Source organism: Labrus bergylta, chromosome 21, assembly GCF_963930695.1.
Source record: "Labrus bergylta chromosome 21, fLabBer1.1, whole genome shotgun sequence".
Lineage (NCBI taxonomy): Eukaryota > Metazoa > Chordata > Actinopteri > Labriformes > Labridae > Labrus > Labrus bergylta.
Window position 1 is genome coordinate 5,771,398 of NC_089215.1, and position 22,662 is coordinate 5,794,059.

The following is a 22,662-nucleotide window of genomic DNA, read 5'->3' on the forward strand; positions in this document are numbered from 1 at the left end:
TTGTCAGGATTGGGCAACCAAGTGGTTAGTTCGCGTGCTCCATGTACAGAGGCTTCAGTCGAGCAGACCGGGCTTGAATCCGTCCTCTGGCTCCTTGATTTCTGACTCTGTCCACTTCCCTGTCTCAATAACCCCCCAAAAAAGCAAACAAAAGACTTGTCAAGATTCATGTTGGACCTGTATATGTTGACTTAAAACTCAATTGTAGACTTGCTTGTATTGAAATGAGACTTGACTTCAGACATACAGACTTCCATGAGACTTGTCTTGATACTTGTAAAGATCATCTTGAGATTTGTAGACATTGATTTGAGGTTCAACTTTGACTTGTTGAAAATACATTTTGGACCAGTATAGATTGACCAGGTAATCGATTATTGACTTTTGTATGTAGATTTAGGACTTCCCTTCAAAGCGTCACAGATTGACATGAGACTAACCTTAAAGTTCTCGAATGATTAACTTGAGATTGGTAGAGACTGATTTTGAACTTGACTTTAGTCTCTTAAGATAAACCTTGTACTCAATACTTGGTTTAAGATGTGTATAAATTGACCTGTTACGCATAATACCTTTATTGACTGACCAACGTCTTGACCTCAGACATGTGTAATTCACCAGAGACTTAATTTCAGATAGTGCAGGTTAACATGAGACTTGTCTGAGAGTTTTTCAGTTGAATTGGAGAGCTGACTTTGGGACATGTATAGAATGACTCGAGACTCGCTTGAAACTATAATAAAAGATGTTTAATGGGGTTTACATGTTTGAATATCGGCTAACATAAGCTGTATGTTGTCACGATGTATGAGCAACACTTGTCCTGTGATGGCGTCATGCACAGGCAGGAACTCTGGCTAACTTGCTGTCGTAGAGCGGGGATTAAGTCTCCATCTGTGTTAATGGAGATTAATGTGGCGGTATGTGAACCACTTACTGCTGTGACTCAACGTGGCCACAGTTATAAACACTTTGCCGAGAGAGTATAGATCCAAACAGCACACTCACTGCAGGACTGTGTTAAGACTTCACCCGCTAATGATGAGGGAAAACTGTCTCAGATTTTCATGGCGAGTACTTCTTAGCTGTCAGGCTCTGACTGAAGCACTTTATGAAAGATTTACAGTGGAAATATGTAAGAAGTCTGCAATTACAGATGTTAGGAGATCTGTAGATTGTCGGCTGGGATTAGTTATCCTGTGGCGTGCATCAACCAGCTAGCATAAACCGTGTTCATAAAATTCTTTTTGATTTACTCCTTTTAATGAGTATCACCACCATGTTACGGTTGGGTTTTCTTAATTATGAGGTACAGATACATCCCCAGATTGTGTGAATTATTCAACAATTGTCTCCTTTTAGTCTTGTAAAGCACTTTACCATGTCAATTCTCAAGTCTTATTAGCAAAAGGAAATAAATCATTAACTTATGGCTCATTTGAAAGCTTGTCAGAGTTTCCCTCTAGGATGTGTGAACTCATGCAAACACATAATTGGACATGGTGGCCTTTATTTTAGTGTGTGAGTGCCCACATTTGTGTGTGTGTGTGTGTGTGTGTGTGTGTGTGTGAGTGTTGGTGTGTGTGCATGAGTGAGTTCATTGCAGGCATCTATGGACTGTTGAGGAGTCTAGTTCTTGAGTGGGACAAAGAGCCCAGTGTGCCACACACAGTTCCCAGTCTCCCCCCACCTAATCAACCATGAGGCCAGGAGACAAAGCCGTTTGACGGGGAAGGACAAGCAGCAATGCTGGCCTGTCTGATTGGCAGAGTCGAGATTGAAATCTGCATTGAAAGCATTGACAGTGAAGGCCTCGCTGCCATTTGGCCCACACAAATGCCTTTTAGCCTCGATTCAAGATCGCTAAGAAGGGAGTCCGGCTCTAAAGACTCGCTGTATAAGACGGGAAAGGAAGGCTGTTAGACTCATTATCAGGAGATGCTTTTTTACTCTGCCTCTGTTGAGCCGTGATTAGTTACAGTCTGGAATATATTCTTATGATGTGTTCACGCACACACATCTATTCATTTCACACAGAAACTCACACAGTCTTTCATGTGAATTTTACGAAGCACTTGAATACTAAGTGTGGTGCAATTACGAGACGCTACCTTCAACAGAGATGCAAAAAACGGGGCTGCAAAATCTGGAAACTGGCCAACTGAGATATTTAATCCATGCTGTAATGGGACTGTTGTGACATTTGAAGTCTTTAGACACACTAATAATAACTCCATTGTTTGGAAAAGGGGGGTTGTGAGCGAGTTTTGGCAGCCAGCGGTCACCCAGCGGACTGGGTCGATGTCTGGGTCAGTTGCTGAGCATTTGGCCGGAACTCAAGTACGGTTTGGAAGTCGGCCCACGCCCTAATTATAAACATGCAAATTTCCACAGCATTAACATAATAAGCTTTGTCTATATTATTTGAATTAGTTAAGTATTCTTTATTTGGGGGAACAATTATTAATTGAACAATGTGGCTGGAAATATATTTTGTCTGTAGATGAGGTAATGAATTTTGGTAGACTTGAGAGGTAATTAATGTATCCTGCTCTCCAAGTTTTTTCTGATATTTGACCTGCCTTTCGTTCATGTGGGAGAAAACCTACTTTTAAAATCCAACCAGTCCCACTTAGCTCAGGCGGAGTTCAGACTTCCTTGCTGTGAGGTGCAAACCACTGAGCCCTCATGCTGTGTGTGTCTATGTTCATTAACTTTTTTTTTTTTTGCTTTAATATACCCAACAACATCTCTTAAGAGACTGAGTGGGAGATCAGATCAAATGGACTTTTTTGGAATTTGTGTTCGCTGCAAAAGGTAAACTGGAGTTCTGCTCATGTTGCCTACGGCAAAGGTTTTTTGATATTAAGTTTAGCATTCTTTTTCTTCCAATGTCAGTTACAGTGACCTCAAAGTTTAAAGCTTAAAGGTTCAACGCTTGACATTTATTGGAGGGGTTACTGACAAAACAGAGCATTAATACAAACTTACATTTTCCAAAGTTTACAATAATCTGAAAATAAGAAATATTGGGATTGCATTAAACATGATATCCATGGCAGGATTGAGAGTAGTCCATTGAGTGCACAACTAACATGTTTCTACAGAAGAGCCAAACATTGTCTGAAGAGCAGTCACAAGCATGTCTTTTGTAGGTTTGATAGCCACTGTAGGAAGGCCAGGTACAGTCTGGAAATACCGGTAAAACCAAAGTAAACATGGAGCTTGTAGAAGACAATTCTAACATACCAGTGTTTTTTATTCTCAGACTGTCATCCATAGTTTGTCGATAAGCTTTGGGTAGTGACCAAAAGAATGAGGCTGTGAATGCAATAGGGATATGACTCAAAACTAGGAACTATTGTTCCTTTGTCTTGGAAGGACCCAGTTGAAGGATTCAAATTATTTGACGAGGACTTCTCCTTGATGCTTTCATGTAAACATATACATGGGTGTTTCAACTGTTGTGAGACACCTAAACATATGTCACAAACCGGCTCAAAGTAAGTGACAAAGAAGGAGTATCACACATGAAACAATGTTTAAAGGTTAGTTCATTTATTATAAACCAGAGTAAAAAACTTACATATGTAAGTCTGATAAATCAGTCATGAATGCAATGTATGGATGAGTGGAGCGTTGTGAAGTGCAAACTAAACCAAACCTTCTGGTGAAGACCACTTAATTAAGCTGAGGCCCGACTCTGCTATTGGCTGCTGAGCCAGGAAGTTAAACCAAACCAACCAAACACATGCAGGCATGGAAAAAGCTCATTGCTACTTAACATAATCTGCTTTCATGGCAGATCAAAGCAGGATAAATTGATTAATTTGATTTCTCAAGTCTCCACAACAGTAACCTTAGCCATGGGGAGTTCTATCCAGGGTAGCAGTATGTCTGATCCACAATGTGGTGTATTTAGGAGCCTGGTGATTCCTAATCATTTTGTTACTTTCCAATAAAGGACACTCCATCTCTTTACAACAAAGTACTCATTGAGTCTTTCACTGGCTACAAATCTCTTTGACATTTGAATGTGTGCTGAAGCATCTGTTCTGGAAAACGCAATGCAATGAAATGGTCATTCCTGCTGACTTCCTCACTTTCTAACATAGCTAGATGGACAGCCTTGTTAAGGTGAAGGGAAAGTACTACTTACATTTGGCCTGAGGTCATCAACCACTTTCCGTTTCCTCCACCTCAGTATGACCTCTGTCTCTCATAGAAAGTGCTGTGAATGGCTCTCATCTGGTTGTGAACTACTGTACTTACAGCAAACCATTTTTTTAGAGTACCGCTTCCTTCCGTTAGTTAACTATCTTCTCTGTGTGGGCGGTCGGATTTCCAAAGGTCTTGATTTATGGATGACCATGGGTTTCATCAACAAACCCATTAACACCTGTAAGTCCATCTGCAGTAAAAAAAAAAAAAAAAAAAGTTCTGTGGGAATCAAAAAGTCAAGAGAGAAAAAAGAAGAGGGGAAATAATATATTTTTAAAGAGATGTTCTGCTGAGCTTCATTACACAGCGTTGAAGATGGTCTCTATCTTTGGCGGTGAATAAGCGGCTGAGGCACTTCAGATCCATGTTCCATTTCACGCTCTAGCTCCCACATTCAATTTTAATTATGGAAAGGCTTTCCACCATCAAACACGGACAAGGGCTAAGACCAGGAAAAGAAGTTTAATCCTATATCCAAACCTTTGTTATACTTTGACAGATACACTCACTGGTCATCAGTCATGAAGAAATTACCAGAAGAGTACAGAGTAGTGTGAGAGTGATTATTGGACGCTTGCTGAACCGCTAAAATGAGCCCCAATTAACTTGTTAAGTGATAGGTCTGTTGCAGCCACAGATAACTGAGACTATGTGAAACATGGATGTCGTCTCAGGAACGTCACCCATTGGTTTCTGATGAGGCATTTTGAAGCTGAAAGGTGGAGGACGCCATATTGGAAATTAGATCTTCACCTAACTTTGGACCAATAGAAACAGGCAAAGCGGTGAACCTGAGGTGGGCTTTAAGCTTGGCAAACAGCTACAATGTGCCCACCTGTTAGTCCACTCAGCTAAGCCCCTAATTATGCAAATATATGAATTACTCTTAGCCTAAATATAACCAAAGCCAACCCCGGTAACAATGATAAAATGAGCTATAGAGACAAAAAAAACATTTTTGTATCCAGGCTGTAATTTAGGACCCACTGTTGGTTCCTCAGCCAGCCTCAAGTAGACAATTGACGAAATAAAAATTTTGCACTGCTGCTTTGGCTTCATCTTTTAATACTGGAGGTTGCTACATGGATGAGAGTTCAGTTGACTTTACTGGTCTTTTATAAACTATTTAGCAGATCCCAAATTAGGTTCAGTTATCTGGCACAGCTGATATTAAATCACAACTCTCTGAAACTCTGGCAAGCTGTTTCATGTCCCAACTCGGAGATAGACACTGTCTAGGAGGCTTGCATCTCTGTTTCGTGCTCCCAAATTCATCTTTTAAACATCACCATTTCCCCCCCAAGGCGATGTCACAGATCCCAAATGGCTCCAATTTCAGAGAAGGATGTGAAACTTTGTATTCTCTAGAGCCTGAGAGACAGTATTATAATCTCCCGGGCAAGACATTCAGAAAAAAGATACCAAAGACTCATACCCTTGTCCAGCAGTATTAACTGTGAGAAGAAGTATATGGTCTGATGTGAATTACAATGCAGTTTTTATAGTAAATCAATTGGTTCTCATGTATCATTCCAGTACTAAGGTCTTTTTTATGCATTGGTATTATTTTTAAGCCTCTGAGAATGACAGAATTAATGAATCCCAAATTTGAATGTGTAATTATAGATAAGATTTGTATCATTTTATAATGGAGCCAATGAGGCAAGGAGAAAGATGGGAGACTAAATGACTTTACCAACTCCCACACTGCCTACAAATGAATGCATGCTCGTGTAAACCAGAACCTTTACATAATGCTCATTGATATATATCTTCTACCCTTTCCTTAAGCTGGAATACACATTTGATATTTGACAACTCTGTCATGTTTTCAGCCCAAGGCTTCTTGTCATTAGTCACAATAGTCATTTTTCATGATTTCTCATGGTTTTTGTTTGTTTATTACCCTCTGGCATGAAGAAAAGAATATCCCACTGTAAAACATCCGCATGCAAAAACCCATTCAACTGCTTGTTCAGAAAAAAAAAAATATATATATATATATAAGGCAGAGAATGCTTCTCCATGGCCTCAAAACATCAGACTTGAGATAGAGAAGGGGAAGACTGCGACTGGGAATGGTATCTTCTTGATCTGTGCAGATCACTTACACGATGTGGATCAGACCAAGGCGAGGACGAGGAGAGATTAGCAGGACTGGATGTCTCCCTAGGCATTTTCAGATAAGATTCTCACACGGGAGGCAAATATCAGATACGAGCCTGCATTTCTCATCTGTGATTTCATCTTCTCAGTGTGAGAGTGACGGAGTGATCAGATAGCAAACTACAGAGCACCGCAGGCCTGTGAGCATGAGCTCAGTGGAGGCTTTTGTAAGGTTCTATTGTTTTCTTTAAAAATATACAAGTCACTCTGTGTAGGTTCCTCATGTAATTCTGATAGTGGAGACTATTATAGTTCATTTCAACACTTAGAAAATGTGCAGTTCCACAGTACTTGAATTAAGCTCTCTAAAGCCCTATAAAACATATACGTATACACTCCACCACGACCAGACCATACGCAGAGGGGATGCCTATTAGAACGCAAATGTCCCTTTGACATGCAAGCCCCCCTGTTCAAAGTTTGTTTACTGTCCAATATTTGAACACTAGGAGTGGGAAAACATTACATTTATTTGAATATATTTGTACCCAGGCTCCAAAATTAGTTGAAAACCAAAATGGAATTCCTTCTTATTTAGGACTGATTAGCAACATGTGGATGCTAACAGACTAAACTTAAAAGTTGGACCTGATAAACATTTCTTGCTTAACAATAACATCCAACTTAAGCATTGTCACTTTGAGCGTCTTGGCACTGTGACGCCAGCTGAAGGACATTTGTGCCCAAGAATAGCGCTCCAGAGACTGTATAGACTCTCAGGCTTATTCGTGGGCCGTTTGTTGTGTTGCACATTGTATGCAAACCCGACTAATTACTCCCCCCCCCATCCCCAACCTCTCCTTGCCTCAGCGTCAGCAAACCCAATCCCTGACAAACACAACAACAATATGAGTTTTCTCTCCTGTGAATGCCAAGTACCCAGAGCTGAATGAAAGCATTAATTAGCCTGTTTGATCATCAAATAGCAGGACATCTCAATGAATGACATTCCCTTGTAAACAACGTCTCCCTTCAGGAAAAACAGCCAAGTAATTCAGAAAAGGAAATGGTTAGAGCCCATACAGCAGAGGTTCACTCCAAACATATAATCTGATCTTGCTGTGTTTTGCCGACAAGGTAAAAAAATGTGATGTGTAAAAATAAATGCCTGTATTCTTTTGTCTGCCTTAGAGAACCCCAATCTTTCCTCCAGGGACTGGATTACTCGCTATGTGATTACATGGCTTAAATGAGTAAACAAACTCTCTGATTCATTAGCGAGGTATCAATTTGGATAAAAGTCACACACACACACACACACACACACACACACAAAAAAAATAAGCAGCAGCGATGAAATGAATAACTCCAGCAAAAGCAAACCTACTATTTCACCTCCGGGCTCTTGAGTTTTGGATGTTTTCCAAGCTGAACTGTTTGCTCAAAAATGGACCCTCTTCGCCAACACCCACTCTCTGTATTCAAGTTCTCCTACACTGTCCCCTGTCTCAACTCTGCTGCTGATTGGCAGCACAGACCAGCCTCATGTTAATATCACCTCTGGAGACCTTTTTCTGGGGGAAAGCTTCTCAGGCAGAGAAGTCAACCAAAAGCACCCACACATGAGCAGAATTCTGCACTGCATTTCACTCCAAGGTAATTCTCGGATATTTTAGTGGAAAAATGTTCAGTACAAAAACATTTTCTCTTTAAACTAGTTCCCGGAGCTTACGGTACACGCGTCTAGAAAACAGAAACGTACTCAACCCCTTGAGGCTTGTGTTGGACAAAGCACGTCAGCTGTTTTAGATTGGCATGTGAAAATGCTAAAATGTGCTCGAAACAATGAACGATGTAACAAAGCTGTAGCAGATGGCAGTCATTAGTTTTGCAAGTAATTGGTTATCATCCTATGCCTGTTTTCCTCTCCTGGAATCCATTTGGATACCTAGACTTCAGTAATGGCCGATCTTGAGTAACCCGACATTTGTAGTGAAATTACAAAAAAAATATACAGTACATGATTCAGCTGATTCGCTGTTTCATTTGACATGCTGAAATTTAAAGGGTGATGAGATAATAAATGAAATCTCCATCAGGTGGCCAGACAGGTGGATCCAAAAGCCAAAAGCAGTACTGGTTCAAGGCAGAGCTGGCAATGAAAGAGCAGTGGGAGAGGCCGGATATCTTGCAGTTTTAATAGACTGTCAATTAAGAGGTGATGGTGGGGAATGAACAGGTCAGTGTGGAATCAGTGCAGCTTGAGTCGTCTGCCTGAACTCGCTCACATGCGTCGCCTCATTGGTGGAAAAACACTTATTGGCGACATTTTGCTGGCCTTCACCAATGTGATACTCCAGTACCATTCTGTTTTGATTCATGATCACGGGACAAACTTGAAACCTATTGATTTTTTGGGATTAGTTTGTCATGGTTTTGGTTCAGCATTGACAGAGTATTGAAAGAGTATACTTGGCGATACCTTGTGCTGCATTTGAGGCTGTAAAGGAGTCCAATACCAATACTGGTGGTATCACAACAACAGTAGTATTGGACAAGTTTTTACTCGATGATGCAATCACCAAAGTCAGAAGGATACATCCTCTGGGGACTATGGACGTCTACTAAATGTGATGACATTCCATGAAGTAGTTTATGAGTTGCTGTCTTTTCTTGATTTCTTTCCGGCACTCCCTCTTATTATTTCCACAACGATTCCAAACTTCTACGCTGACCTTTGTGGTTGATATTCTAGTCCTACCTGCAGCAGTATTTGTACATTCATCTCACCCTCTACCTTCCTCTTCCTCTTCCTCTTGTGCCCTCCAGGTGACTGGCACCATGGGCAGCATGAAGAGCGGCCTGCAGATGCACCTAGCGAGGTTGGACGAGATCTTCGCCACGCGGGGCGACTACGTGCAGACCCTGCAGTTCATGCAGCAGATGGCGGACAACGTGATCAAACAGCTGCTGGGGCTGCCCGACTGGGAGGACGCTAAAGTGGACCTGGCAGCCATCGCTGATCAAACAGCACAAGTAGAGTACTACAGGTGAGAGACAGAATAAACACGTGTTGTTCTTGTACAGTGCTGGACGGTCATTATGCTAATGCTGTGATGCAACACTGATGGATTAATGGAGAGGATGCTTAAAATGGAACCTAGGAAGAGCTGAGAGGACAGAATATGCGATTTTCTCTCAAATTTTAAAATCTGTTTGCTGTTGCCATGAATATGCTCAAAGATGTAGGAGCATTCACAATTTTGTGGGAGGCAAAAATGTACACGGGCATTTCTAAATGCAAATCAGACGAGAACATTTTCATAAGCACAGTTATTTATACCATGAGAACAAGACCCATCTTCATGCAGAGCCATCTGTGGTTTATGGAGTTTGTTTTGGAGGAGACAGTCTTCACAGTAAAATATTGATGCTGGCTAACGAGGACTGATGAATACAATTTTTATAACATGCAGTACACTGCAAAATGTTTGCTTCTTCTTAGAAATGCCAAGGTATCTTCAGTATCATGTTTGTTTTGTAGCTGCAGTCACTGAATAATTCTTTAATTGAGCTTCCCGTTCAGCAGATAATTTGTTTGTAGGTAGTTAAATCCGCCACATAATGACCTCAATATATCACATGGTATTTAACAGGATGAGGTGAGGTAATGTTGTTGCTTGTGTACATCATCCACTTGTGTAAAAAAAAAGAAGTCCATAGCAGACTTTGAAAAATAGGACTATCCGATTAAATCATTAGCAATAGTTGCATCAACACTGAAACAAGCATCTTAACTACAGTGGGTTGAGACTTCTTATCGTCTCATTATCATCAAACTTCTATTCTTAGCATCATAGAGCAGAACAAGGCCCTTTGTCATTTTGTCCTTGTGTAGGTTTGATGAGTCTTTCTCAGTCTGCAGTTACAGACGGGCTGGTGTGTTTTCATTGATCTGTAATGGGACTCCTCTGCTCCGCTGATAATTCAATACCTCATAGCTCAGCACTAATGAAGTAGGCAGATTGAGAGCAGACAGCCAGACATTGGAAGCTGTTAATGGACTTGTTATCACTTGTCACCCTCCAATAAATAGTTTGTGTGTGTGGTTTAGTGTGTGGGTCTGTTTGTGCATGCTTTCAATTTGACTTATCAAAGGCTTAGTGTTGTTCTGTCTGCGTTGTGCATCATCAAAAACTCATCACAGAAAATGTAATTTTACTCTTCAAGCCTGCCCACAGTATTACTTGTGTGTAACTCTACTGAATCACAATGGTGCCACACTCCCTTCCCTCAGCCAAAAAAGCCAAAAATTAGACTCTTGACAGAGCATGATATGGTAGCAGATATCATCAAGAGATATGAGCCATTAACAGATATACTGATATCGGCGTATTTTTATTTGAAAAACCTAACAGATTTGAAAATCACATTCACCCCACATGAGACAATATGTAATATTGAACATGTATTTACAATTTGAAATCAGTGCAGCACCATTCTTCCAAGCAGATTGGATCGCTCTTAATGAACCTCACACCACAGGAAAATGTTGCAAGATAACCTTTGGAAGCATTAAACAATAAGGTGTTGGCACCGGATTGTCGGAACATTAGAATTGCCCCCAAAATCAGTCTTAGTAGGTTATAGTGTGTACCCTGCCTTAGTGTTATTCAGAAATGGAGAAATCATGTAGTTTGCCCAGCAAAGCAACACCAACACCAATGTTAACAAAACTTAGTTTCAGCATCATCTGCATTACGAGTTCGGAACTTTGAGCCCTGTGAGGAACTTTGGTGCAAATTACACACTGTATTATTTTGCTTTTTTGGTAATTATGAATTTTCCTCTGAAATAATTGTCTCATTGGTCCAATAAGTCCTGTATCAGTTCTACTTTTGACTTTTGACACTATCCATTTTCCCACTGTTTTTAATATTAGCACTAGTTCACTTTGGACTGAAACCAATTCAAATGTGCAAGCCAAGGCTATGTCACAGATCTGCATTTGATTTTGGGTTTTGGACTCTCCACATCTCCAACTTTATTAAAAAATATGAAACTTTTGTCTGTTGAGATATGGTACCAAGGGTAAATTTGCATTTGCTGTCATTTCACTTAAACTGTGGATAAACCACCCTCGAGATTTTAGCTTTTAGAAAAAAAAGTTATTGAAAAACTGCTGCAAGAAAAGACGGGTAATAATCCAAACAGAATACTAATTGTTCAAAATAGTGTACGATAAACTTCAATGTCTGCATTTTTAGATGACTGCAATCTCAACCTTTCTCTGAGGAGGTTGAGTTAAGGGTCATTATGAACCTTTAAACTGAAGCAAGCCCATTAGGAACTGCTTCCCACTATCACAGACACAAGCTCTTGAGGACATGTACTTTTCTATTATACATAAATCCAACCCCCCTCATCTCTACATGTCTCTATTCTGCACTCAGTTTGACTCTAATTGCATTAAGATAACACAGACAAACACGGTGGCAATGTCACCCCAGAGCCTCCGTGTGCATGTTGATGTCCCTGCATCTTGTACCATACCGTGCCAAGAGGGGGAAAGATGAAACGAGGAAGAAACATTAAGGAGGTGGTGGTGAGGGAGGGGAGGGCAAGGCTGGGGAAAGAGGGCTGAAGGCAAAGAGACCGAGGGGAGGGAGATGAAAGAGAGAGAAAAAAGCGGAGGGGTAAAAAAAGAGAAAGACAGAAAGATGAGGGAGATGAGGGAGATGTGGGAAAGAAGATGAAGAGTGATGAAAACCCAGTTGGGTGGGGGAAAAAAAAGAGGTCTGACGACAAAAAAAGAGAGAATGACTTTTATGAGATATAGATCGATATTAGTGAAAAGGTGATGAAAGGGTCAAAACAAAAGACATTCAGCCATATGGATTGGAGTCCATTCATTGGTCACCATCTGGACAGGCTTTCTTTGTCTGGTCAAAGACTGACCACCACTCACATAACAGATGGACACACTGACCAAGGCAATACCGGACAGGAGTGTACCCTCGAGCAACACACACACATACACACACGTCAGAAAACAACTATTTTGTTTTAAGATGAAAATAAGTGGGACACGCTCCTCTCCAGGTTTCTGGTTCCAACTTGTTTTCTCTGAGTGATATTTCTCAAGTCAACGGGCTCAAAGTACTTAAAATCCAGCCAAAGTTATTTTTCCTCACTAGTAAGATTGTACTCAGTCGTGTAATGGACCCTGTGCTAAGTCTAATCCTTTTCTGTTGCTATGCCGGTCAAGTATTGTTTTGTTCTTGCATGACCCATAGATTTAAAGGTTACAGTGGCCTAATCCTGGTGAAAATTACCCCTCACAACTCTGCATAAGTTCTTAAAACAATAGGTCCTTGATTTTTTTTACAAGGTTAGACGAAACCAGGATTCACATTTTTACTTAACTGCTGTCAAACTTTCTGGCTAAAGCCACAGCTATCCGTAATGGGTGATATTATCAGTACCTAGACAGTTAAGTTAGCTGACATTAACTATAGCTTCATGAGCTAACTTTGGTGTTACACAACCACAGAAGAATCTCAGATATCTGTCTTTTGAGTTAGAAATGAGCACAACACTTTCCCTTTCATGCCCCCATTTGTTTTATACAAGTGATAATTGTCATGTCAAAGGTTTTCGGGTTTTAATGCCAAGTACATTTACACCTAGGCTAATAAAAAGCTGGTCATAGCTACTAATGTTGGTCTTAACTCTTAAACCACCATGCATTTGTTGCAAAGAAACAAGACTTTTGAAATGATGCTAGGTTATATGTAAGCTAGTAAGCGAAGCATGCTAAATGTAGCAGCTTATGTTAGAGTTAGCTAGTTAGCTAGCTAGCATGAGCACAGTTGATAAACTATGACTGTTTAAGGGCTCTTTTGAGGAGAGATTATGAAAATAGTTAGAGAGAGTTAATGATGGGTATGAAGACAAGAGACTACACTTTACCTACAGGGCTTTGTTTTCACATAGGCTAACAGGAATATCCTTTTTAAATGTGTTACAGGCAACATTTCCCAAGTCAAATGTCTGAAAACAACTTGACCTATACATAAACTATCTTAATGTTTCCAACAAAGATCCTCAAAACCAAAAATATCATTTAAAAGACGTATTCGTCACCTGTATTTAGAATAAAACACAAGCTGGTATGCAAACAAAGGGAGGTTGTACTGTAAAAAATGACAAAAACTCAACAAGGACATTGAATACACAACTAACATAACGGATGAACATGATTTCTGTCAGTGATGGTGGTTATTAAATATTACAGATAAATAAGTCCCATGGTCTCACTTCACTTCAAGAGATCATAAAGTTATGTCCTTAATTGTTGTTTTGATTGAGAGATCATTAATTGAAAAAGAATGTCCATGCATGTGTTTAACAAAATTGTAACAGCTGAACTATATCCGTCTGTGTTTGTTTGCAGGTGGCTCATGTACCTACTGCTCCTCATCGTGGACCTCATCATCTGCCTGCTGGCCTGTCTGGGGCTGGCCAAGCAGTCTCGCTGGCTTCTCACCACGTGAGTCTTATTCGCCCTCTAACACTAAAAGTCTTTCCAGAGATAAGAGCAGTGTGGTTTTTTTTTTACAAAGAGGAGAGGCAATCTGTTCCATTTTGTTTACGTGATTTCTTTCTATACTGCACAACAGAAGGAGAGTGAAAAGCCAGGGGCAGAATATATGAGAGCAGATTAGCACACTTAAGTAAATCACATCTAAGTGGGAGACAACATCAAAACAAAATGCATTCATTTAATTTGTGGCACATTCATGCTGCAACAGCTGCTCCAGATTCCATTTGTCCAAATGTTAGAATAAAGGACTAAATGTGCACAAATCAAACACTGCATTATTAATTTTTCCTTTTCATGATTGGATCACATTTCTATCTTTTTTTAGTTTCTTCCAGATGCATTTACTTATCTTTGTGTAGGTATAAACACAACTCCATTTAAGAAACTGAAAATCTTGGAATTTCTACCTCCTACCTGTCATAATATTCCAAATCTATCCTTTCTGTTTTTTTTACATAACTGCAAAAAATACTCCTTTTAACATGAGATGAATTTGTACGAGTTGGTATTACTGAGAGTGCTGCAGGCAGGATTTGTTTTTCTTCCCATGGGAAATTGCTTGTGAACAAGTCCTTGTACAAACACTGCCCTGCTAGCCCTGTTGTATTTCACCATTTGCCCATAGCACTGCCAGCGGTGGGCTGGTCTCGCTCACAGTGTTGCCGTCTCGATAGCTTTGCTCTACAAATTGGATCGGAGAGCCGTGGAGAGATGGGAGCGCAGACATTTGATGTTATCTGCAATATAACTTCCTGGAGATTGTTATTCCAGTTTAACACTTGACCTGCTTCAAATGGTCACAGACAAGAATGAGATTTGATAACGGACACAATGTACTGCCTCTCAGGGCCCTTGTGTAGAAGGTCATTAATTATTCAGCTTTGTGTTTCAAGACCTTTTTTTTTAGGATCAATGTTTTATTGATTTGACCTTTTATGAGTGACCAGAAAGAATGATGAAAAAAGAAGAAATAACTACATGTGCAGGGTAGAATTGAATTTAACAAATATGACACCTGAGAAATATTAGATATAATACTTTTTTTTACAAAGAAAAAGAGGCAAACTTTGTGCATGGAAAACATACCCAATTTCTTCTAGTTGGGAAACAGTAACATGATTAATATACTTTGCGATATTTTAAAATGAGGTAGGATATGAAATGTAAAAGTTCTGTACTATTTTCCTATTTTCTGTATAAAACCAATGCAGTTCAGCTTTTTCAGCTATAATCATCCACAGTGCAAAACCTCCTTCAGTTTCAGTTATTTTTGTCGCTGCACTCACATTGCTGTCAGTCGAAAATAGTTCAGCTTTTTGGAACACCAACGCACTCGCCTATATCCCTTTCCCCCCACAGTCTAATTGAAAATCAATCAAGAATGGGCGGGAAATCCCTTTAACAACTTAATCAACAAAAACGGCAGAGGAGATACTTATCAACTTTTTATCTCATGCAACCAGACACTTTTTTCGAGGGTACAATGTCAGGGTCTAGAGCTGCTGCTATTGTCAGGTCACGAGTGCTTTCCCTCTTTTTTTTTACATTCACTTTGTAAAATTGTCTTGAGTAAAACAAAATATGAAGCATACAGAACAGTATAAATGACCTAACTGTCAATTCGAAGGAAGGTGGAAGTACCACCACACTTTGTAACCTAGAAACAGTAAGTGGTGAGAAGTGCTATGAAATTGAGGGCAATGCAAGCATAAAAATACGCTGAGCAGATATAAGCTCTTACGGGATAAAACACTCCTAAACATCATTACGTTAAACTGTGAGATGATATGACTGAAACATTGCAAACAAATCTATAAAGTATAGCACTTTACTTAAAATATGTAGATCCATCTAAGCACAAAAATAATAGATATATAGGTTTATTATCATAGTCAATGATTCCGCTTTCTAATCTCCAGCAGTATATTTAGCTTAAGTGTCTCTGTGTCCACTGGAATGTGATGTTTTGTTATTTCTTTGCTTCCTCTCTTCCTGCTGCAAAGGATCGTTCACAAAGCATGACATCCACTCAGGCCTCCATTCATGCAGCCTTCATGTCTCTCGTAATCAGTCAGTTTTGGGGTGTGAGCAGTGCTAAACTTGCCCTACTAACCACAAACCAGCCCCCCTCTTCAGCCTCCCACCACTCTGCTCACACAAGATGAGTCAGTGTCAACAGTGTCTGCACTCCCAAAGCGCGCTCCCTTCCAGTAGAGTGGAAGTGGTTGAAGGCTTTCGGGAGCAGATTACACTCTGGGGGCCTGCTGACTTTTTCTGGTGTTTATATCTGGCTTGCTGTGTGTTAGCATGACATGCAGTTACAGCTCTGACAAGAAGATACACCCACATGTGAGAAAAGCAGACACATCCATAGACCTTGCTGTCAGCTGTTTTTATTTGGATTTTTCTTCAGTCTGTTTTCTGTTCCTGCAGGGGAATGTTAGTGCTGATCTCTTTTGTCAATTTGTTTATGCTCTGAACATCATAAATCCATTCTCCATACTCTTTTTTGTGTTGGAGTGGCAAATATGTCAGAAACTGAGGTTTCAAACATGAGTACATAATAAATCTTCTTTACGGTATCATGCAAGCAATTCAACTGAGCAGGATGTGCTAATATTCTACCCAAAAAAATCACAGCATTATTAAAATAGAAGTGGGGAAAATGCTTAAAGGAACCACTTGGTAGAAATTCTCACTTTTCAATGATATACCAGAATGAAACCTTTCAATAATGGTTAACAACACAGTTTTTTTCAGAGCGTCAAGGGAAAGATGTAAGGACTATATCAGCAAAAGGAATAACTTAGAATGTAACAATATATCATACATGTTTTCAGATTAGTTTAATTGTTTCCCCTTTTACCAGAATGGCTATACAAGCTCAAGTCAAATTGCCATTTTGAAGGTTGTGCGCAGTGAAAGGATTTCAGTGTGGTAATTGAAACAAACATCTGTTCTGACCTCCATTCAACAAACAAGCATCTTAAAGTTGTTTTCCGTGTCTCATCTTGCTGACAGGCCTTTCCAAGCATGAACAAATGGGCATGATGATGTAGTTTAATGCAATGACATCACAGCAAAATCTGTTTATTTTTGGTTTATACCGCTGTAGGTGGCTAGATTGCAGCTTGTGTGACTTGCAAAATCCAGTAAAACTGAGCAAAAAATGATTTTGTTCATCAGAAAAAAATATTTAAAAAACACAAAACGTGGAATAATACACTGAGATGAAGATTTAACTTCAAACTTTGCTTGGCAAACCTAGACCTGTGTATTTATGGTGTTCCACAGGGAAGTGTACTCAGGTCTTTGTAGTTCAGTATTTATACAGTATAAAAAACAACAGCACATTATACAGTGCAGAAACCTTACGTGTGGAGATGACACCATTCTTTAAAATGTATTAAATCAGGACTTAAAGTCGGTTAATAGAGCACAGTGGCTACAATCCTTGTAGACAGGGGGCCTCCATCCTGCTTAAAATCCAGCACATGGCAAGTTGTGTATTTGCAAAAACTCAAGAAAAAACTCTGGCTCTTTGATGCTTTATTTAACTAAAGCACTGTAAAGAGATTGCTAGAAGCTTGAGAGTGATATCACAAGTTTACAATTAGCTCTAGTGAATTAATTAGCTCTAATTAGCTCTAGTTTATGTGGTCAGCACACAAAAAAAACAAGTTAAGCTAAGAAAAGGTCAAAACCAGCTGAAGAGCTGAAACCCTCATTACTAAACCCAGTGTAAAAAATTCTTCACTTCAAAAACACAATCAATCAGAAAGTTGTTTTTCTTCAGGACACAAAAAGCACAATTTAATGAGGTGTTATCAAAGGGAGTTCACCTTCAAAGCTCAATGTGTTTTGAGTTGACAATCACATTGAAGAATCAGAGATAACTGATTTATCCCTGGGGGAACTTTGGAAAGTTACAATTCCTTTAACACGCAATTTATCTGTGGGAAATACGGAATATCAATAGAAATATGAATGAAATTAATTAAAATTAATAAGGAGTAAGGCAATAGGTAAAAAAGAAGAATATCAGAAAAATAAAGCTATGTACTAAAGGCATACTTTTGAACATAAGCCATAATTACAACTAGAAACAACATATAGTTCTTGTGATAAGCTAATTGTCATGTTCATATATCCGTATTTCAGCTTTGAGGATCACATCACTTTAATTTAGATAGTTTAATTTGACAGAAACAATTGTCATTGTACTGAAGAGCAACAAAACAATTTTAGCGCAACTTTTTTAATAGATGTTTAAAACAGCCGTTAAATGCTTAAGAGTCCAGTTCCATAGTTAGTAAGAAAATCACTTCCCACACTGACTAAATTCAGACTGACTAGGCTTCATACTTTGCCAGAGTCATCTGCCCTGCTCAATGGCCTCAGCGGCTTATTTCACTTGAGTTGCTGTGCGTTACGTTTACACCCGATTTCCTGCTTATCCTTATAGCTCAGTGAATCCCCCTCTGCTCACCAGAGCACAAAACTGAAAACAGTCTCGCTTGGTTTGGATGTGACCTGCTGGCACTGAGGAGGCCTCTGAGAATAAAACCAGCCTCATAGTTTGCACACACAGTCCAGTGTCACACACGCTGAAACCACAAACTGTCAAATTGGCATGACTTGGAGGACACAAGCCAGTAGCGACCAAACTCTTTGGCTTAGGACCAAAGCAATGTGAGCTTGTGCCCCTTAACGCAGCCTTATGAAGGACACAAGTGTTGACCAGCGACAACAGAGAGGGGATTTTTAGAAGCCTTACAAGGTGAAAATATTCAATTACCAGAGCTTTTCCATTTTTCCCCATTTTATTATCTTATCTTATCTTGATCCTCAGGAAAACATTAAGTAGATATACAAAAGAAATGGATAACTAAAACAGAAATGGGTCCCATATATATATATATATATATATTATATATATTTCCCAGTTATACTGACATTGTTTTGTGTTAAATTGTATGCAGACGATGTTGTTGAACCTGAGCAACATTTGCATCTGTTCTGCTCTTTTTGATTATAAACCCAGACAAGGACTCGGTGCAGCATGCCTTGCTCTCTTTGCTATCTGTCTTTCTGTGAAGTTCTAGGGCTTGTGAGGGCTCCGTATCTGTGAGAGGGAAGGAGACAGACTACAAGAGCTGATATAGAAGGAAGCAGGAGGCAGAGAGGAGATAGTGGGGGCGAGAGAGGTGAGGGAGATAGAGTGAAGAACTGGATTTTTCTCTTTTTTTGAAAAGATAAAGGACAAGTGGTGGCTTGTAAGGTAAATGTTCGGAGCAGAGTATCCTCTTAGCACGTTGAAATGAATAAGCCAGAAAAAAAGAAGAGGGAAAAGATGGCGTGATGAAAAGGCCTGGACATGCAGATTATAATGAAACATATGCTGTATGCGGGCTATTGGAAAAGTGCCACTGATGTCAAATCAGCAGGAGTTTATTGGATATATTACCCAACACGAGATGACGTTTGATAGGACCAGAGTTGATCTTTTAATGGGTATTGATCTCCGTCAGTCCTTTTTGTACGCTCATAGAAAGGCCCATCACTAGACCTCTGCATGCAAGAATTCAGCACCCAAATCTCTCCCCATTTCTTCTCACATCTCTGATGCAATTTACAGACGCTATGAGATCATCAGGGTGGGAGCAAACCGTTAAACAAAGCCACATGTTTCTTTTTCCACATGGGTGCACATAACAGTCGTCCACCCGGGGGGGTGTACTGTAATCCAATGTAGTATTGGATTACAGTATCACCCAATATTGGGTGACTTCTTGTTTGTTTAACCACAGATTATACATGCATGACGATTCCCAGTTTGGTACTTCCTCATCGCTCACACAGATTTTTGGAAAGAGGTTAATACTAATCAACAAGTTTACACCTTAAACCCTAAAAGTTGACATGAAATTCAATTGTATTTTTTCCCATTGCACATTCTTATACAAAAGAAAATCAAATTGGTATACATAAGAAAATAAGAATTAATAATTCAAATTAGACTTATATAGCTCTTTTCTAAATACTCAAAGACGCTTAACATGAATAACAACAAAAACACACCAAAACGACGAAAACAATACAATGAAGATAACATGTAGAAGAAGGAGGGTGAGAGTTGAGATTGTTAGTGTTTGTAGGTGATGTTGAGGAGGCGAGTTTTGGGGGAATTTCTTGAAGGAAGTCAGTGTGGGGGAGTCTTCAATGTTTTTTGTTTTTTTTTGAGTGAGTTCCAGAGGGTGGGAGCGGCAACGAAGAAGGCCCTGTTTGAATTTCAACACAGATACTATTGGAGCCAATCTAAAGATCAGCTGGCAAACGTTTACAATACAGTTTGATTGCTTTATTGGCAGGAGCGTTTTTTTAACACAGATTAAGTGTTAGGTCAATTTAGTGGGGGGGAAAAAAAACCCACCCTCAGCAACATTTGGTTGATGAATGTTGGAGTCATCCCTCCAGACTTTGAAAAAGGTCCTTGTGTCTTGTTTACTTCTCATTTCTTTGCGCTGCAAGTTTAAATGAGGAACCTACGTTTCTCTGCCAGTTTTCTAATGATGTGATTTATAATCAATTCAAATTACTCAAAAACAAAAAAAAACAAAAAAAGTACTCTAGAATGGAACAACTGATGCACATTATCAATCATTGTGTTTGAAATGAAAGGCTTTAATTCGTTTGGATGGATGGCCAGCTTCATCCGAGCCATCGTTCTGTAGTTGTCGAGCTTTGTGTTCATCTTCATTTCATGATTGATTATTGTCGTCCTGTGAACCTGCTGCTCTGTGTCCCTGCAGGATGATGGTGTTTGGCGTGCTGACGCTGGTCCTGAGCTGGACCTCTCTGGGAGCCGACCTGGCCACTGCTGTGGTGAGCTGCTTGGCTTCTTCTTCTTCACATTTGAACTGACCGCATTTTTCTCCAATAACAACCATACTGTAGTATCAACTGGTCTCTAATCCATTCTTGTCATTTCCCCTGTCAGTGGTGATAAATTGCTTTAACTACACGCACACTGCGCTTGAGAAATGTCTTCATGAGGACATGAGTATGCACTGCTGCATATGTTCCCATGTGCTTCTACCTGCCTGTGGAAAATAATGCATTAAAAATGTGCAGTTTGTGCAATTTCTTGCATTTACATTGAGCCTATCCACACAAAAATATTGCAATCATTAGCTTTATATCTGCTTATTCAGCATGTTTTCCTTAATTAAGTATTTAAGCCCAACGTTTATTTTTTATTCTAAGCAGAATATATTTGAGACCTTCCATTAATGCGGTGTCATCTAAAAAGGTTTTAGCTTGTTCTCACTGCCCATTCTCATTTTTTTTCAATCCTTCAGGGCCCGTGTCCACTAACAGCTTTTTATGGGCTGGCAGCGCTCACGACCTCAACTCCAGAGCTCTTCTCACTGGCGTTTACTGTTGCTAGGTTACAAAAGTTGGCTCAAGGCCTTTCCGCTTCCCTCGTCAGTGTCCGTAACAGGGCTTACATTTTTATGTTTTCTTATTATTAGTTTGAGTTCGAGAAAATATCACCAAGAAACATGGAATGAAAAATGTGAAGTAAAACGTGTCCTGGCATTAGCAGCAGCTCTTGGAGATTGCTCCCCCCCGAAAAGACGAGTCACATTTGTCTCTCTTCCGCCATTGTTGTTGACAAAGTTGATAAAAGAAGTCCCGAACATTCTTGACTTCGATTGGTTGGGGAGGGAGAAGTGACATTACATTACATTTTGCACAAATTCTACTCACTGAGAGCCCCTCTCCGCTGTCCAGCTGATGTCTTGAGGAGTCTTTTAGATGAAGTATCACAGGGATTATTCACTGAACAACAAGGCGGGTGCCAGGCTCCTGACGCTATCAGCTTTTTTCCTTCTTTATGTCAAAATCATCCATTAAAAGAAAACCGTGGTATACAGTTGAGTTTAAAAAAACACTTGTGGAGTGAAGTTTTTATTGAAAACAAGTGAGCTGTGGAGCTGAGCGTGTCTCTAGGTAACTTGGATTTTATCCATTTGTACCTCAGCGCGCTGTGAGCGTAGAGACTGAAAAACTGCTGACGCTGAGGGTGTTTTTGCGCTTAGGACCCTGACTGCTGACAATACTGAGCTGCATTAGCTGGTGCAGCCAGACAGTGTTGCGGGACACAGGCCCTTATTTTTCTTTCTGTCACCTCATGCACTTTCAATCATTGCTGTCAAACAACAAGCTTCTAAAAATAGACCAACAAAAGAACCAAAATCCACACACCAGCGAGATTATTCAGACGGAATAACTTGATTCAGTGACGAGGATTAGAAAAAATAAATGAATTCAGTTGCAGCTTTTTAAAGCCTATCAGGCAGAATGTGTGAATTATCTCAGTGACACACACAAATATGCCAAATAAGTGTTGGAATGACGTAGAGTGTGACACTGAGCAAGATGGGGGAATAAAGAGATATTTAACAAAGAATGACGATCGGATAGATGAGCGCCGGTGTTTGACTCACCTGCCTCAGGCGTGTGCGGCTGGGTTTGTTTCTTATTGGATGTTGTGTTCTGACTCGGAGGCCGTAGAGGATTGATAGCATGTGTGTGAGTTTAAGTTGGAGTTAATTAGCATCGGGTGGAAAGCAGTAGGAGGAGGGGCGAACAGTTACAAAATATTAGACTCTGGTTTCATCTCTCCCTTTTCATCTACTGGTGTAAAGTGTCCTTTTCTAAGA

The 22,662-nt window shown here is 39.9% G+C and overlaps 1 protein-coding gene across 2 annotated transcripts in view; it reads left to right on the plus strand.

Annotated features, from left to right (window-relative positions):
• ttyh2 (tweety family member 2) overlaps positions 1-22,662 on the plus strand; it is a 69,859-nt gene that overhangs the window by 30,946 nt on the left and 16,251 nt on the right. For both annotated transcript variants that reach the window (XM_020630817.3, XM_020630818.3), the window contains exons 4-6: positions 9,157-9,377; positions 13,784-13,879; positions 20,746-20,818. In XM_020630817.3, coding sequence (XP_020486473.1) covers positions 9,157-9,377; positions 13,784-13,879; positions 20,746-20,818 — 390 coding nt within the window. The remainder of the gene's footprint in view (positions 1-9,156; positions 9,378-13,783; positions 13,880-20,745; positions 20,819-22,662) is intronic.